The sequence below is a fragment of the Drechmeria coniospora genome, chromosome 02, assembly GCF_001625195.1.
Source record: "Drechmeria coniospora strain ARSEF 6962 chromosome 02, whole genome shotgun sequence".
In the NCBI taxonomy this organism is placed as follows: domain Eukaryota; kingdom Fungi; phylum Ascomycota; class Sordariomycetes; order Hypocreales; family Ophiocordycipitaceae; genus Drechmeria; species Drechmeria coniospora.
Window position 1 is genome coordinate 8641994 of NC_054390.1, and position 17541 is coordinate 8659534.

The window sequence follows — 17541 nt, forward strand, 5'->3', positions numbered from 1 at the left end:
GGTGCTGCCTAGCCCACTCGATAATGTACGTCTTCAGCGCATGCCAGCGGGGACACCGGGCGCCGTCGGGAATGTCCTGGAGCTTCATCTCGACCATGTGGCCGGTGGCCGTCTGCTTCTCGTCGTGCTTGGCGAGCTCGTCGAAGCTCACGCGGCTGATCTTGGAGAGCTCCTCGTCAAAGGAACGGGCCATGGAAGGGTAGCCGAGCGAGAGGTAGTTGAAGACTTGGGTGACGAACTCGTCGTCAAACTCTTGCAGGATCTTCTCGTCCCGCTCGGCCTCGGCCTTTTCGCGCCGCAGCCGCTCGTCGATGCCGCGGAGCATCTGCGGGCCCTTGACCAGCTGGCCGCTCCTCGGACGGTGCTCGGCGGCGCCGGGGCCGAGCATGCCGTCGTCCAACGAATGGGAGGATCCCCACAGGGAGTCTGGTTCCTCGCTCAAGAGGTCCGCCGCGAGAGGCTCGCCAGGGGTCCCCGGCGGCTGCGGTGTAACGATCATCTGGGCGGCGTGCAGGTCGGACGGCACGGTGAAGCCGCCGTTGGATTCCGACCTGCAGCAGTATCCTCTCCAGAGACCCCCCTCGCCCGAGAGGTCCCGGTTCTGCTCGCGGGGACCCCCATGCTCGACAAAGGGATGGTCCGTCTCCAGCTTCGTCTGCTTCGGCGACGGGCAGCTTCGAAAAGTCAGGTCCTTGCCGAGCATCGGCGGCGAGGCGGCCTGTCGCATGAGCAGGAGCTTCGGGTCCTCCGGTCGCAGGCCAAAGGCGGCAAAGGGGCGGCCAAAGGGCGATTCGGCGGGGGGCGAGGCCAAGGAGACGCCGAGGCGGTCCACCTGCGCGACGGGGACGAGCACGGGCCGGTCATCGGTCTGCCTCTCGTCGGCGACGTCGTCGGGTGGGGAGACCAGGGTGGGCGAGTGATGGAGCGACTGCACGTCGGCAAGGTCCGAGTCGCGTCGCCTTCTCGTCGTCGTCGTCGTCGTCCACATGGCGTCCGGCGGCACGTCCCGGTCGATCTTGTCCAGGTCCGAGTCGGTCCGCATGAGCGTGTCCTCGACGTCGTTGGGCTCGCCATGGTCGTCGTTGCGCTCATCGGCGAGGTGGGAGACATGCTCCTGCATGTGCTTATGCCACCAGCCCAGGTCCAGGTTGGACGGTCTCCGATGGCCGGGGGGTTGGCCGTGCTCCTGCGGGGAGTCGTCGACGGACTCGTCGCTGTCGGAGCTGTCGCGGAAGTAGAAGTGGGCGACGCCGCCCTCGCGGGCACGGCTGTTGGGGAAGGCGGCGAGGGCGGCCTCCTCGATCTGGCGCGCCGCCTCCCTGGCGGCGAGTTCGAGGAGGTACTCCTTGACGCCTTCGTCCTCGGTCTCGCGGCGCGTGGGCGGCATGTGATGGACGGGTTCGTCCTCCTGCAGGTCGCCATGCTTCCGCCGCGACCGGTGCTTGGCGACGTAGATGTGGTTGGTGTAGGGGGTGATGTCGGTCTTGTCCGCCGGTCGCGTGGCGGGGTTGGCATCGCCCGCCCTCCGCGTTCTCCGCGACGTCTCGATCAGCTGGGGCTTGAAGCGACGCCTCTGCTGCTTCGGCTGCTGCCGCCGCTGCAGCGCGTGCAGTTGCGGCTCGGGTAATGTCGGCGAGGGCGAGCGAGGGGACGGCTCCGGCGTCAACTCCGGGTTCGGCCCCGAGCTGGCCATGCTGCGTACGGATTGAAACGTCGTCTCGATGGGGATGGGGGCGAATCGCCGTTTCGGCGTCCCATCGTGATGGCCCATCGGGCCGTGGGCAGTCGAGGCAGGGAGCCGGTGGAGGGTGTCGTCGAGCGATCCGGGGTCGGGTCGAGGAGGTGGGGGGATCATTGGACGCGCGTCGACGGAGCGAAGAGGGAGGGAGGTGGCCAGGAGGGCATGCCTCGACGGGGTGGCAGGAAGGATACGACCTTATGACGACGGACGGAGCATGGGTCGACGGTTCGAAGGGGACGTCGGAGGCCGAGATTGGACGGCCGATGGCAGCACGAAGCAGGCGAGGCGTGGGAGGTTGGCGGCCGTGGTGATGATGAGGGGGAGGGGGGAGGGGGGAGGGGGGAGACGCAGCGGACACGCAGCGGACACGCAGCCAGCCAGGGAGAGAGCCGGAGTCGCGTCGAGTCGACGAGGAGAGGCTACCAGAGCGAATTGATGAGGCCGTCGGTTGGTCCTTGGGAGAATGGACGAGCCAAGGGGCGAGCGAGAGTGCGGGTGCAAAGGCGAGTGCGAGCCGGACAACGCAGTGCAAGCAGCGGAGGTAATGATGTACAGACGGGTCGATGCGTGCACCGCGGCTCGTGCTCGCCATGCAATGAGTGATGATGGTTGGGATTTTGGGCCTTGACTGGCCTCGGCCTGGTCCTGGGTGCATGTCCTGGCTGGTCCTGGTCCCGCTCGCGATGTTCTGTCCGTTGCGGTGTGGAGTGGGGCTCACCTCTGTCTCCGTGGTGGGGCTGGAAGTGCCAGTGCCAGCAGCGAAAGGATGGATGGACTCGTACTCGTACAGTCCGAAACCGGAACGTTCAGCGAGCGCGGCACTGTGCAGCCGTGGCGGTCAGACGGGTGCGAAGAGGCGGGCTTCCGCCTTCGGCCCCCCCCCCCCCCAACGTGCTCAACGCGTGCCCGCCATGCACGGAGATCGCACTGTCCCGGTACGAGGGCACCAAGCGGCATGGTCGAGTGTGGTGGAGGCGACCTCCTAGTACGAGACACGTCATAACCTAAGCGCGCCCAGGAGGTATTAGGAGGCCGAAGCAAACGGTAGCGGCTCCGGCTGGCAGTCAGTGCCCTGTACTTGAGTGTAAGTACTACTAGGTAGGTACCTAGGTAGTAGTTGGTGTGCTGTGCTGTAGGTGCAGGGCACTCTATGGCGGGAGGCATGTCGGTGTGCTCCCCGCTTGCGGCCACGCAACGTTTGTTGCGGCATCGCATCGTCGGTACAGGCTCCCACCAAATGAAGCGAGTGCGCGGCGGAGAGTGAGAGGGGGCCAGAGGGCGACGACGGTCCGCTCTCGTCGCTCACCTCCTCCTCAACATCCTCGGGACATGCAGGCGCCTTTGCGGCAAAAGAGAGCCTTGCATCGACACGATTCCGTGCCGTCGTGCCACCAGAAGGAATGTGGTCGAGGCTAGCCAGACCCCTGGTTGCCTGAGCAGAGCAGAGCAGAGGCGGGCGAAGCGAAAAAAGAATGGTGAGAGTCGCCGGAACCGCCTCCCGAACAATGCCACAATGGCGGGAATCTCCCTCGCGGGCCATGTACTTGCTAACGCACCCTCGGCCAGCATGGCACGGTAGGTGCTAGGCGGGATCCAAGTGCCTCTCATGCGCCAGTGGCTTGGTACCAGCCTCTAAGCACTGAAGGGGCCTACAAGTACAGTACAGTACAGTAAGTACATGTACGGAGTACTAATTGCTTGCATGTGCAGATCTGCATGCAAGTGCAGGACAAGTATTCGGGACTGTCGTTTCGTGCAATGTGCAATGACGAGGAAGCAAAATCCATGGCACCGCGGTCCAGTAATGAACAGGCACTTGCGGATGGCAGAATGTCCAAGTTTCAGCAGTGATGGAGTGTATTTCGCTCGCACGGTTACCATGCCTCTCCCCTCTGCACTAGAACTCGGCACGGTACGTGGGTATTAGTAGGTAGGTGTACTGTACTGTATGCTACCTTGGAGGTATGTACTAGGAAATCTGTATTACCTGTGCTGTAGGCATTACCTGGGCACCTACTCGTATAATATGCAAGTACAGCAATACCGTACGTAGTATTTCCTACCTAGTAGTTGTGCAAATACCTTGAACGTGCTAGGTGTCGTTGTTAGGCACATTCCTGACAGGCTTATTACTGTACTAGCAAGTGTACACGTCACCGGCCGTACATGCTTGGTCAAAGTACCTGTGCTCTCTGGTAATTACGGGTCCAGCCGAAGCTGTCGCCGCCACCGCCCACCGTCAGGATTAAGCTTGGCGGTGAAACAGTCTTTTTTCTTTTCCATCGCTGCTCTCCGACCATCGGGAGCGGTGCCAACAAGGTCGGCTCGTCGCCATGGTGGTCTGTTGCTTGTATGCAATTTCCAAGCCTAGAGAGGCGTCAAACGTCGACACGGCCGCCGACTCGAATGTGGCCGTCAAAGGGGACGCTTCCGTCGTTGCTGCGCCTGCACCGTCTGGGGCCAGCCAACTCCAGCGCACCGTCGGCCACTGCATGAGCAGCGGTGTCACCGACTCTTTCAAGCACGGCGTGTGTTTTGACGCAAAGAATTGCTCCGCCCGGGTTCCAGACATGTGCGTATCCGTTCGGTGAAAGGAGAGCTGCCCCAGCCCGTGCCCGTGCACCTCTCAGGGCAGCCAAGCTCGCGGCGACGACGCTGCCTACCCTGCACACGAAATGGAGAAGAGGCTCTCTCCTCCTCGAAGCGTGCATTGGGCGCGGGCACGCAAGGAGTTGATTCGAATGGCAACGGCCTGATTTCGACCTTGATATTTCCCATGGAAAAATGGATGCCTTTTCCCCTCCCAACGGCTGTCTGCGTGCCGGTACGCTCACCAGGAAGGTCGACTCCCGTCAAGATCATCGTCTCCATCCTTGCGTACCAAGTACATGAACGGCACTCACCTGTACGTGGTCCACCCACCACCAAGCTTGGTGTGAGCTCGGGAACGGGCATGTTCTGTCGTGCCACGCCAGTTCATCATCGATGCTCGCACTTGTGCAACCCATCATTTCCTGCAGGGACACACAAGTCTGGCGAGCAGCGCGGACACCTTGTCCCGTTCGACGCGGCAGGCGCAACGCCGCCAATCTTCTCTCCGCTCTCCCTCACAATGCGATGCTTTATTCATCGTCACATTGCCGTCGCCACACAGTCACCACGACGGCGTCGATGCCGCGGAGACAACTGGTAATACCGGCAGCCAAGTCGTTTCCGCATCATGCTGCCGTGGTACCGTCCACTTGCTGCGCCGTCCTGCATGTTGCCCATGTGCGGAATGACAAGTGCCGAGGTGAAGACGCAATGGCTTGCAACGGTCCGACATGGTGCCGCGACAGCACGCCGTGCGCCCTGCGTCGATGCCATCGGCTGATGAGTCAGTGGGAAGTCGCTGGACTGGATGGACGAAGCGAGGCACACGCCATCGTGCGACCATTCCCCAAGCACCACTGCACGCCTACATGGCGGCACGCAGCGCTCCGTACGGCACGAGGCACATTGCGTTGGCGCACAGTACGTGGGCATGCGGGCACTTCATTACGACGGCGGGTGGAATGGGATGCCACGCGAAGATGAGCTCAGGGCCTCATCCACCAACATGGCAGAACGCAGGTACCGAGGTAGAGTACTCCGTAGAACGTACCCAGTAATAGGACTCCTGCCGACATGTACCATGCACGCTCTGAACACGGCATTAGTACTAATACACCTTCAGGTCACTGTACAAGTATATACACCTGCAGGCCATTGCACCGAGGATTTACACCTACAGGCCATTGCACCAAGGATTTACACCTACAGGCCATTGCACCAAGGATTTACACCTACAGGTCACTGCACAAGGTTCCTCGTCCATGTTGTCGTTCTCGAGCCGCAATTTTGCCATTGCCAGCACCACGGTGCAGAGGGGCAGGCTCTGCGGCGTGGTACTTACTATTCATGCAAGACCTCCCAACACCGAGCACTGCGGGCTTACTCCTGAGCCTGCTGGCTTACTGCTGGTGAACAAGCACAAGTACCTTGGTTAGTACAAGTAAGTACCCACTAGGCAGTAATGTGGCATGGCATACGGAGTACACCTACCAGAGCCTAATACTGGGTACGTGTTGGTTCCTGCTCCTTGTACGGAGTACGGGGTACAGTACTGTACAGCCACTTGTAAGTGCACATGCAAGTAGGTACGCGAACAGGTTGTGCCGCATCATGTCCGTAGCACACATGTGCAGTACGGAGCACATTGCACCGACACGAGCTTGGCAATTACAAGTACAACTACGGAGTACTGTACATGTAAGTACTTATGCGCTTCTGTGGAAGCTTGGAAGATTGCCCTCGACTACAATACAATGTGCAGTAATTACCAGATACCACGGTGCTTACTGTACATGCAAGTACAGTACATGTTCATCCCGTAGGTACTACTCCCTAAGTTATAATCTACTAGGTACCTACTACCTTAGGTACCTAGTAGCAAGATAGGTACAGCACCCATTGCAAAGATGGCGCCCAGGACCTATTAATACTGTACTTACTTACAGTACTCCGTACTGTGGTGCACTTGCAACCACGAGCACAGCTGCGGTACCTAATGGCGTACCCGAGGTGCATGGGCAGGGAAAGGGCAGGTGTAAGCATGTACCTTGACATGTTGAGTACGAGGAGACAACACTGCGGCATAGTGGGTCATCCATCAATGAACGAGCACAGAGTGGGATTACTCCGTACGAGCAACGGGCAACACGGGCTGCATGTGCATGTGCCTGGCCCTACCAAGTACGGTCCATCTGGACGATGCCGTGGAGGAAGCACTGGGCACCCTGAAGAGTTGCTTGCAGGCACTGTTCTATTCTTGCGGTCAAGGGCTTGGTGCATAGCTACGGACGGGCCCCGTAATTACTTGGTGCTCGCTGCTTCGCCGCTTGTCCTTGGTGCCGCGCCAGCGCTGCATGCCTCGTCGCCGGATCTGTCCCGCGCCCGTCTGGGGAAACAAAGCAAATACGTGTGCCGCAGACTTGCTGCGTCGGTGAAACAGCTGACGTGCCGAGCGTAACCGGGCCAGTCAGTCCATTTCTGCAGGTTGCTGGCGTGGTTTGACCATGGCGGCACAGCATCCGTGGCTGCGATGCTACCCACCCACGGAAACGGACGACCTAATCATGTAGGTGCCATGTGTTTTCTTGCTGATGGCCGTGCCGACAGTTGGTATTTGCCCGTGGCTGGCCGTGGTTGGCACTGCATGCAACGTCCATGTTGCTTGGTACCAGGTACCTGTTAATTCCTCTGTGCGCCGTGGGAGGTTAGGTACTGCACTACCAGCAGCGCCCGCCCAGAGTCCCGCGTCGACACTCTGCCACCTGATTGCCGTCGTTGTGCGAGCACGGGTTTGCATCTGCCATCGAGTACAACGAACTGCCTGCGACGTGTCGCAACCGTATCTGAGCCATGGCTACTCGGCCCCTTGCCATAGACAAGTAGCAATGCTCGAGTGCAAGTATTAGGGGGAGGCCTGAGAACGGAGCGAGGAGACTGTGACCTGCGAGTAGAGGAGGGTGCCCGCACCTGCTGACATTCTTGCCACCGCCGTACATGGACTGGATCCATACCGAGTATTAATCAATACTGCGGGTGTAGTTGTGCTCCGTACTGTACGGAGAACGACAAGCAGGTTGTGAAGATGCAATTACTTGCATGCAATACTTCCAGTCTCCGTAGACACCGGAAATTACGAATCGGGTCCTGCGACCAAGCCGTCGATGTTGTGTGTGCTGCTGCGGCCGTCCAACCCTCCCACCGTGCGAGGGTGTACATGTACGCGTGTCGGTGGTGGAGGTACGGGATGTGACTGGTGCAACCGCAAACACGGTGGTGTTGTGGCGGCATCTGACAGGCCCATCTCATGCCGCTGCGTTGTCTCGACAGCGGCCTACTTGGTATGACTGCAGCGTGAGCCTGTGCTGAACGGTGCTGCGCGACCGCTAGGCGAAGCCGCCTTGATGCTAGTGCCCAGGTGGTGTTAGTGGTCGATACCTTGGTGGCCATGGTGGGTGTACGGGTATGACAGGCGCCTTCATCGTTGCTGGCCGTCGCCAGGGGAGCTATCCACTCATTTTCGTCTAGTTTACCCGCCGACCCAATCAGCGTCGCCGCAAATCCGCGCACGCCGTCAAAGTCGAAGCCGTTCCTTGCTTGGCTTGCCCGCTGGTGGGCCTGCTTTCAGTGCTGCCAGACTGTCCCGATCGCGTCCAACCTGTCCGCAGCACCTGTGCGGTGCAAGGACTTGTACGAGTAAGTACACCTACAGTAGGTCCGGAGTACACCCGTCGTCGCGTACGACTAGGTAGGCGGACAGGTAATAACCGACTTGTGTACGTGTACAGTACTTACATGTACCATACCTACAGTAGTTTATGCTTGCAGCACAGCTACACCTACGACATGTACAACTGGTTGTACTAACTTGCAGGTGTGCTTGCACGTCGTATTTGTAGGGGTAGTGCCGAGACGCCAGCAGCCATACTTGTGCCTTCCACCCTGCCACGAGAAAAAACTACTAGACGTCCATCATCAACTCTCCTTCAGCCACAGGCGCCGAGGACAAACCTCGTCCCCTCCATCGATCGTCCGTCGGGTAGCATTTTCGTTCTTTCCTTCTCGTCGAGCTTCGTTTCCCTTCTCCATCCCGTTCGGAATCCGACGTCGAGCGCAGGCCCGACGAGCAAGTTACGGCGCCGCCCGCCATTTGTTTCGTGGGGTTGAGTCAGGACTTGGGGGCCATCGGTACGCAACCCAGCAACTCCCCACACACCTTGCACCCCCCCCCTGGTCAGGCCGGGCGGTGGATTGGGTCCCCGTTGCTCTCTACTTTTGCTTCCATCGCTGCGACTCGAGAGCGAGCATCCACTCAAACAGTGGCACATCTGCCTTCAAAGGCCATCCGTCCGACTGTCTGGCGAACGCCGTCGAGCACCCCAACTCCCGTCACCAGACAAGGTCTCTCGTGCCGATCGAGCCAAGAGGAAGAAGACGGAAGAAGACGAAGACGAATGCGAAGAAGAAGAACAAGAAGAAGAAGCCATCGACGGTCCTAAATCGAGTCATCTCGTTCCGCGTGGCGTGGAATCGTCGACGGCGAGATTGCCTCGATTGGCCTTGCCGGAACAGGCACCGTCCTCTTGTTCGTCCCGTCATTCTGGCTTTCATTTCATGGCCAAACTGGATCCCTTCCCCCCCCCCCCCCCCCCCCCCCCTGGTCCAACAGATAATAATACTGTCCTTGACAACCTGGGGCGGATACCGAGTATTACGTACAGTACGAGTCCCTGTCGATCAATCTACGGTACATGCTTGTCGGTGCGAGTACGAGTACAAGTGCAAGTACTTGCAGCGGCAAGGACAGTACGGATACGGTACACGCATAATACCCCGTACGCCTGCAGATACAATCGGCGCAGCTTATAATTAATCACCTACCGCCCGCCGCTGGCCCCTGGAGCTCGCAGCCTCTCGCTCGCCTTGCCTTTTGCTTCTCGGATCCCTCTCGCACCTTCAAGCCTTCTTCACCTGCATGCTGCTGCTGCTGCTAGTGCTCACTCCCACCACCTCCGACGCCTGCCGGTACGCACGACCGTGCTCGTCCCTTCGTTTGTCTCTTCTCCGTCCGAAGAGCACGCCCTCCTGCGCTGTCGACACGCTACACCACCACGGCAACCGAGCTGTGCAGGCAACGGCGGCTGGAGTCGCATTCTCACCCCTCGGCACAGGAATGACCGCCGTTTTAGCGTGCTCAGGTCCCGACGCCCGACTTTTGGCTTTCACGCTTCCATCGTCCCGAGAGGCCTAGCAGAGATTCCAGCGAGACATCGGTAAGTCATTCGTCGGCTACCCTCTGCTCGACTCCCACCCGGGGCGTCGCCGAATGACCACGCCTACCATCCTGCCCTACCACCACCTACGGACCCCCCTAGCGGGTGGTGCCCGTTGCCCTGCCTCGCCCCGTCGAGTGATTACCCCATCCGTGCCGGGGAACGGCTCTGTTGACGAGGAAAAAGTCGCGTTCCCCCAACTCCCGACCACTGAGGCCCGCCGCCCGAGCGGCAAACTCTCGCTCCATGGCCGCCTCGCATCATGACCCGTTGCTCGAGCGACTCTCGCCGCCGGCCACGGCGGACCCGACTTCGCCCCCGATTCGATCCGTCACGAACCGCGTCGCCACGCCGTTGAACATGTTCGTCGAGCTGGGCAACAAGGGGACGGCCGACGGTGCCCTGGCTGGAATGCACCGTCGATTCGCCACCATATCGCCCGCAGACACGCCCGAGTCCGACGTTGCGCCACCCGACGACGACTCTGCTGACCGGCTCGTCGACGCTCCAGAGGCTCCACGCCGGAATACGACGACGGTCACGGCCGTTACTGCCGCCGCCGACGCCCGCCTCTGCCCTCGCGAGCCCGCGAATGCAGCCGCGCCTATTTCAGGTGGCGGCCCCGACGCATCCAACGCACGCCCCGTCCGAGACCTGGCACACGAGAGCCCCAACGAGGGCCCGGACGAGAACCGCACCCCCCACGACGACCCCATCGCAACGCCAACCCCCCTTGTTGATGCTGGCCCCCCCGACTCTCCCTTGGCCGACCTCCGTCCTCTGCGCACCGCCAGCGTCCGGGCCGACACCAAGTTTGCCCACCCCAAGCCCATGGCCAGATCCGCCTCCTCGAGCCAGCCCGACGCCGACCTGGGCATCCCCAACGCATCGCTCGTCGGGAACATTGCCCAGCTCGAAGCCACGGCCGAGAGGCTTTCCATGACGAGCTCCATCGACGATGCCATTCGCGATCTCGTCGGCGAACTGAAGCGAAGCGACAGCCACCGATCCTCCATCCTCGCCGCCAGCGTCCGAGCCGCCTCGACCGACGCCTCCGTCAACGCCGCCGGCACCGCCCTCGACGGCGACGTCGCCCGCTCCTCGACGCCCGTCCAGCCCCGGAGGCATCTTCCCGCCTCGTCCTCCATCGTCTCCACGAACATCGCCGCCCGTCACGGCGGCTACTCACCCGCCGCCTTTGTCATGTCGCCGAACCACTCCCTCACCACCGGCCGCGTGCGCTCCGGCTCCAAGACCTCGACCGGCCGACCGGACTTGGACCTCGACTCGGTCCTCTCCCGCCACGGTCCTGGCAAGTCGTCCGTTCGGAGCGTCCGTTCGGCCAAGAAGATGTCCCTCGCCGAGATATCCGAGTCCGAACCCGTCTCGCTGACCCAGCAGGCGCTCGACGACGCCGACGTGGCGCCTCCCATTGAGGGTGACCCGCCGCTGCCGCGATCCCATCCCGAGGAGCCGCCGAGCACCGACGCTTTCCATCGGATGCTGCATGACGACGCCGCCGCTCTCGCATCCGCGGGCCAGCAGCAAACGACGGCCGACGCGCTCGACCTCGACGCTGCTACGCCCCCCCGAGACGACGACGAGCAGAGACCTGCGACGTCCCACTCCAATACCACCTTCCAGCAATGCCAGGATGCCTTTGTTGACTTTGACGGCGTCCATTGGGAGCCCCAGTTTGACACGGATCTGTTCGCTCCGCCCGATCTCGAGCTCGACTTGCCGACGCCTCGACTTGCTCCCGCGGGGGCCGTGCCCGCGCCGCAGTCGTATCTCGATCCCACCACCGGCCAGCAGATGCTCTACTATCCGGCTCGCGTGCCCGCGACGCTGAACTTGCCGCCGAAGCTGTCGAGCAGGCCCAAGGCGGAGCAGCGGAACCAGAGGCGATCCCGCGTCCTCAGCGCCATGATGAATGCCGACGACCCGCCCGACTCCCCGGAGCAGGTCTGGCTTCCCGATCCCCTCGCCGGCCATCGAGAATCCTTCGCCCTGCTGGTGCAGGAGCCCTTCCAGGACCCCGACTGTCCACCGGAACCGGTCGAGGACGAGCTGCCGTCGAGCCCAGCACCGGCCGTGACCATGGACCAGCTGCGGCGCCCCCCACGGCTGACCGCCCTCGATGCGGAGAGGCGCAGGTCCAGGGGCACCCAGCTGCGCATACCGCCTCAGCTCCGCGCGAGCGCCTTCTTCGATTTCCCTTCGCAGTCGGCCGATGTCGAGATCAAGGACGGTTCTGCCATGGCCACCCTCGATAGCATCCTCGACGCCTCCACCAGCGCACCCGTCAGCGCCTTCACCGACAACCCGTTCGGGGGCGGCGGAAATGCGACGGGACGTGAGAGGCGGAAGAAGCGCGGCAAGGTCAAGAAATCCACGACGGCGACGACGATTAGCGTGCCGTCCCCCGAGCCGACACCCAAGAAGAAAGCGTCGCTCATGTGGCTCCGGAAGCGCAGGAGCAGCCTCAACAGCGAGGACAAGCGACGAGCTCACAGCCTCGCGAGCGCTACGGCCCCGGGGACGGATCAGGAAGCAGGCGACGCGTGGGCCAGAACGGCCTCGGGCCGGCCCAGCGAGGAGAATGGCCCGAACCATGGCGACGACGAGGAGGAACAGGAGGAGGAGGAAGACGAGTACGAGTCCGAGGAAGAGTTGGACGCCGTCTATGTCGGACCGCCGAACACGCTTCTGGACGAGCTTCAGCTTCGTAAGAAGGAACAGATGCAGCGCATCAAGAACACGGCAAGCGGCAACCCCAACGGCATGCACGCGACGCTGCTGGAGATGGACACCATCGCGGAGCGGCAGCGTAACCATCGGCGGAACAAACGCGTCAACCTCGCCTGGGAGGCACCCGAACCCCACCTCGACCCCAACGACACCGACGACGAGGATGTCCCGCTGGCCATCCTGGCCGCCATGCATCAGGGTGCCAAGAACCTGGCGGATCTGGAGCGGCCCATGGGACTGCTTCAACGACGAGACATGGAAGACAACGAGCCGCTGAGCCGGCGCCGAGCGCGGCTGCAAGGCGTCGAGCTGCCGACCCCCGTCCTGCCGCAGCGCCAAAGCGTCATGTCGTTCCCCGCCCCGAGACCGGAAGACATGCAGCCACCTCCGGCGGGGCCGGAGGAGCAGGAAGTGGAAGGCGAGACGCTGGCCGAGAGGCGCCGACGACTCGCCGAGGCCAACGATAGTGAACTGCTACCCAAGGCCCGGCCCGACAGCACGAGTTTCTCGGCCGAGCTTCTCGGCCAATTCGGCGAGCTGGAGCCGGCAAAGGAGCCGGCCGCTTCGGCGAGCAAAGAGGACCCGAAGCCGGGACCGAACGCGGAGGAGGAAACGCTCGGCCAACGGCGTCGGCGGCTGCAGGCCGAGAAGGAGGCGCGCGATCGCGAGATGAGCTACGGCAACCTTGTCGGCGACGGAGCCAAGCGGGCCAGCCGACAGCTCAACATGGCCAGCGTGCTGTCGGCGTACGCGAAGACGGAGGTCGAAAACCGGCCGCAGGAGCAGAGAATCCGCGCGGCGGAGGAGCAGCGGGCGGCCACGGAACGAGAGTCCAAGATGGCTGCCATGAGGAGCCAGATGCCCCAGACGCTGGCTGTGCCCGGCGGGGAACGTTCGGGGGGGTTCCGGGGCGGTTGTTACAACGACGGCATCGGTGGCGGTTGCGGACTCGGACTCGCTTCGACACTCTCCGTGAACGCACAAGACCCGGCCTCGGCTGTCTACGGCAATGGAAACATGTCCCGGTCAAGCGTCCCGCTCAACCCCGGCCTCCAAGGCGGATTTGCTGCGTCGCCATCGACGTACGGCGCCCTGGGTGGCACTTACGGAGGAGGCATGAACGGCATGGGAGCGCACAGCAGCATGGGCTTCTACGGCCGCAATGCCGCCGCCGGCGTGAGCATGTATGGCGGAGACATGATGTCGACGGGCATGCAGATTCCCATGCAGTTTGCGCACCCCGTGAGCTCTGGCGGCTCTGTCGAGCGCGTCGAGCAATGGCGACAAGGCGTGCACCCCTGAGCTTGGCAGCGTCATTCCTACGTCATTCGTCTTTGTCTTGTCAATTGAGAAGCAGCGGCATACGGGAGACGGAGGTTGGATATTTGTTTCGGGAAAACCCCCTTACCACGCATGGCGCGGCGCTTTGCTGAAGGGTTTTGGTCGTGCGGCTTTTGCTTCGCCCATACATCTAATATCTAAAATGTCCCCCCCCCATCTGCAAAGAGAGACATGCCAAGAGAGAATAGCATTGGCTTCGGAGCGAAACTGCTTCATGCCGCACTGGGTATCGTCTTCTACTTGACCATGCAAAATAAAAGGGCTCCTGTTGCTTTGCCCATCCTCGCGGCCGTGACATACATATATGCGGCAGGATGCACTGTAGTCTCGAATGGCGGCAAAAATAGATGCCATACGCTTGCCTCCGTCGGCGATTGCTCAAGATAATGTCGGGACTCTATTCCAATGTAGGTGTGAATGGGAACGCTACGTCCGATTGAGGGCCGAGTACTTTTCATCGGCCTGGTCCAGCGCGTCGCGAAGGGCAATGTCAGAGAGGGCAACGAATTTGGTGCCCTTGACGAATTTCCAAATCAAATAGGCACCGAGAACGAGGGGTATGTCCCTGCGACTGGTTAGCGACCGAGGCCGATCCGATGACGTCGCGTGGCAGTGGCCAGGCTTACAGGTAGGCCGAAACGAAATCGCCAGCGTTCCAGTGGCCGTTGACAAAGTTTTTGAAGCCGCTGGTGAGAAGGATGAGGACGCACATGACAAGTGCAAAGTAGGAGCTGTAGACTGCGGCGGGACAACTGTCAGCGATAGGGGATTCTCGGTGCGAGAGCGAGAGGGTGCCGTCCACGTACTGGTCCACGAATTGTGCCAGGGCAGTCGGGCGAGAGGAATGTTTTGCTTCTTGAAGGCCAGCCTCATGCGAATGTGATTCAGCAGTATGGAGATCCAGGAGACGAGGACGCCGGCGGCGGTGAGGTGGACGAGCCAGAAGAAGGCGGCCAGGGCACTGCTCGACAGGCTCATGAAGCTCAGAAGCATGAAGACGGCAAAGAGCCCGACGCAGACGTAGGGAACGCCCCAAGACGTCGTCCTCAGGAAGACCTGGGGTGCCTGGCGCTTCAGGGCGAGGCCGTAGAGGACGCGGGTGCCGGCGAGGAGGGCCTGGTTGGAGGAGGACCAGGCGGAGGTGATGACGACGGCGTTGACGACGGAGGGGATGGCAGGTATGCCGGCGGCGGAGGCGGCGATGACAAAGGGGCTCTGGGCGGCGTTGCCGCTGTCGCCGTCGAGGCGGGCGTCGTCGCTGGAGACGAGCATGCCGACGATGAGGATGGCGACCAGGTAGAAGAGGACGATGCGGATGAAGACGTTCTTGCAGGCGGCCGGGATGGCCTTGCGCGGGTTCCTCGTCTCGGCACCGGCCATGGCGATGCTCTCGATGCCGGCGAAGGAGAAGACGGCGCCGGTCATGACGCTCCAGTAGCCAAGAAACTTGCCCCAGCTCCCGGCGGCCAGGTACTCGACAAAGGGGCCCGGGCGGCTCCAGTAGCGAAAGTAGAGGGCCGGGGTGCCGGGGATGCCGCCGAGGTCGATGACGAGGCCGAGGATGACGAGGAAGACGACGAGGAGGATCTTGAGAAGGGCAAAGTAGAACTCGACCTCGCCGAAGACGCGGACGAGGGCGAAGCCGAGGAGGGCGGTGAGGAGGATGAAGATGACGATGAAGACGGTGGGGTTGATGTCGGTCCAGAACTGGAAGAGGACGCAGATGGCGGTGATCTCCGAGGGGATCGAGAGGAGGTTGCCGTAGACGAGGTTCCAGCCGATGGCGAAGCCCCAGGCCGGGTCGACGAAGAACTCGGCGTGACGGACGAAGGCGCCGGTGACGGGGAGCAGGGCGGCCACCTCGCCGAGGGCGAACTGGACGGCGCAGACGACGAGGCCGATGGTGGCGTAGCCGAGCAGGGCACCGAGGGGGCCGCCGCGCTGGACGGCGCTGCCGAGGCCGAGGAAGAGGCCGGTGCCGATGGCGCCGGCGATGCCGAGCATGGAAAGGTGGCGCTGCTTGAGGCCGCGCTTGAGGTTCTGCGACTCGGCGGCGGTGACGAGGTCGGCGGAGTCGAGGGAGGGGCCGGAGCCAGTTTCGACGTCATCATCCCGCGCGTGGTGAGGATGGTGGTGGTGCAAATGGCCGTGAGGGCTTCCCTGAGCACTGCTGCGAAGGGCATGGTGAAGGGTTTGACCATCGTTTCGGTCATGGTCTTGGCCATGGTGTTGCTGGTTCCCGAGACCGCGTAACGAGTTGCCACTGCCGACGGGCACCGGGCCACCACCGCCGCCGCCGCCGGTGTTGACAGAGGCTGCGGTGTCGTCGTTGCTCGAGGCCATGCTGCCGTTGCCGTGGTTGTGAGGGGAGGATGGCTGGATGAAGTATTTTTTCTTGATGCCCGGCTCGGTCGCGCCTGCCCGAATGACTCTTTCGCCGTTGCCTTCCTTTACATGCTACATGTAGCAGTACATGGGCATTTTGGATGACGTGCCGTACCAGGTACCTTTTAACTTGTACGAAAACTGTATCGTAACTGTACTGTTATCGTACTTGTACAGGTAGGAGAGTGAGTGAGTGTACTGTAGTTGGTTGTGCAGTATCTGCCAGTGAGCCGGTGCGAGGCATTCACTAGAATGGTGGCAGGTAAATGGATGACGAAACAACGTGGATTTGCACCAGAGGAAGAAAATCAGAGGCGCAACAGAGCGATCAGGCCGTTCATTTCCCACGTCTTGGCGACATAGGGCCAAGGACCGGCGAGAAAAAAAAATCGGCTCGCGAGATGATGGCAATGCCCACATGGTATGGTGTGCTCACGGAGCCCCGTCGGCGGTGAGGCCAAGCAGAGTGCCGTCCCGCACGACGATCCACCAGCCCCGGAGGGGGCCTGAAGGCAAGTACAAGTACAGTACTTACGGAGTACGGAGTAACGGAGCACTATATTACTTGTACTGTACTTACATGTGCCAGTACTGTGCGGAGTACGTGATGTGCAAGCGTGCTCAACTACAGCTAAGTAAGTATGACATACTTACATAAATGTGCCAAGCGTACCTTGTATGAGCACTCCGTACGGAGCACTCTGTATAGCTACAAGTACTTGTAGGTATACTCCGTGCACCTAAGTATATCTACTTCCTAGGTAAAGTACCCGTACAACTAAAATCCAAGTACTCCGTACACCTACGGAGTATGGAGTACTCTAGTTGTAAGTACATGTACTCCGTACAACTACGATCCATTCCAGGAGTACTTGTACTGTAGGTACGTATACTTACTCCAGTGCAATTCAAGACCATGCATCCCTACCAATTGGTGGAATCTGGCAGATGCCACTGTCCTTACGACTGCGGAGTACGCATCCGTACATGCACAGGTGCACTTATGCACTCGCAAAGTTTGTTGCCCATCCGAGCGTTGCTGATGCGTATAATGATGCCGAGACGCCAACGGGGGAGTTGATGGATCAGCTTGAGTTCAGTGACAATGAGCGAAATCATTGGTTGAGCGCAGTGCCGAGCATGAACTGGCGTTGCCGGACACCCGCTGTAAGGATTATTCACTGTATTTACCCTTTCAGCATAGTCAGGTACCGGCTCGGAGAGCGAGCCGGCACTACGAACCGCTCCCGTCCCGCCTCCCTCACAAGACACTGTCTCCGCCGCTGTAAACCCAGATATGTTTTGTGCTTGGCCGTACTGTTGTTGGGCACCTATTCGTACTGTACATTCTATTCGTACAGGGACCTGCTGTACTGTAGCAAGCGCTGTACATGTACGGGGGAGGCTGTACCGCAATTAAGTACATGTACTTGCACCAACCGGGTTAGGTGTGTGCATTCT

The 17541-nt window shown here is 61.1% G+C and overlaps 2 protein-coding genes across 2 annotated transcripts; one reads left to right on the forward strand and one right to left on the reverse strand.

The window, feature by feature from the left end:
- Window positions 1-9849: 9849 nt before the first annotated feature.
- DCS_05492 (uncharacterized protein) lies at window positions 9850-13656 on the forward strand (the record flags this gene model as incomplete). The annotated part of the gene is made up of 1 exon (XM_040802795.1): window positions 9850-13656. The coding sequence occupies one exon, from the start codon at window positions 9850-9852 to the stop codon at window positions 13654-13656; it is 3807 nt and encodes a 1268-aa protein (XP_040657828.1).
- Window positions 13657-14121: 465 nt separating this feature from the next.
- On the reverse strand, window positions 14122-16038 carry DCS_05493 (uncharacterized protein; the record flags this gene model as incomplete). The annotated part of the gene is made up of 3 exons (XM_040802796.1): window positions 14122-14260; window positions 14322-14433; window positions 14502-16038. The coding sequence occupies 3 exons, from the start codon at window positions 16036-16038 to the stop codon at window positions 14122-14124; spliced, it is 1788 nt and encodes a 595-aa protein (XP_040657829.1).
- Window positions 16039-17541: the final 1503 nt, after the last annotated feature.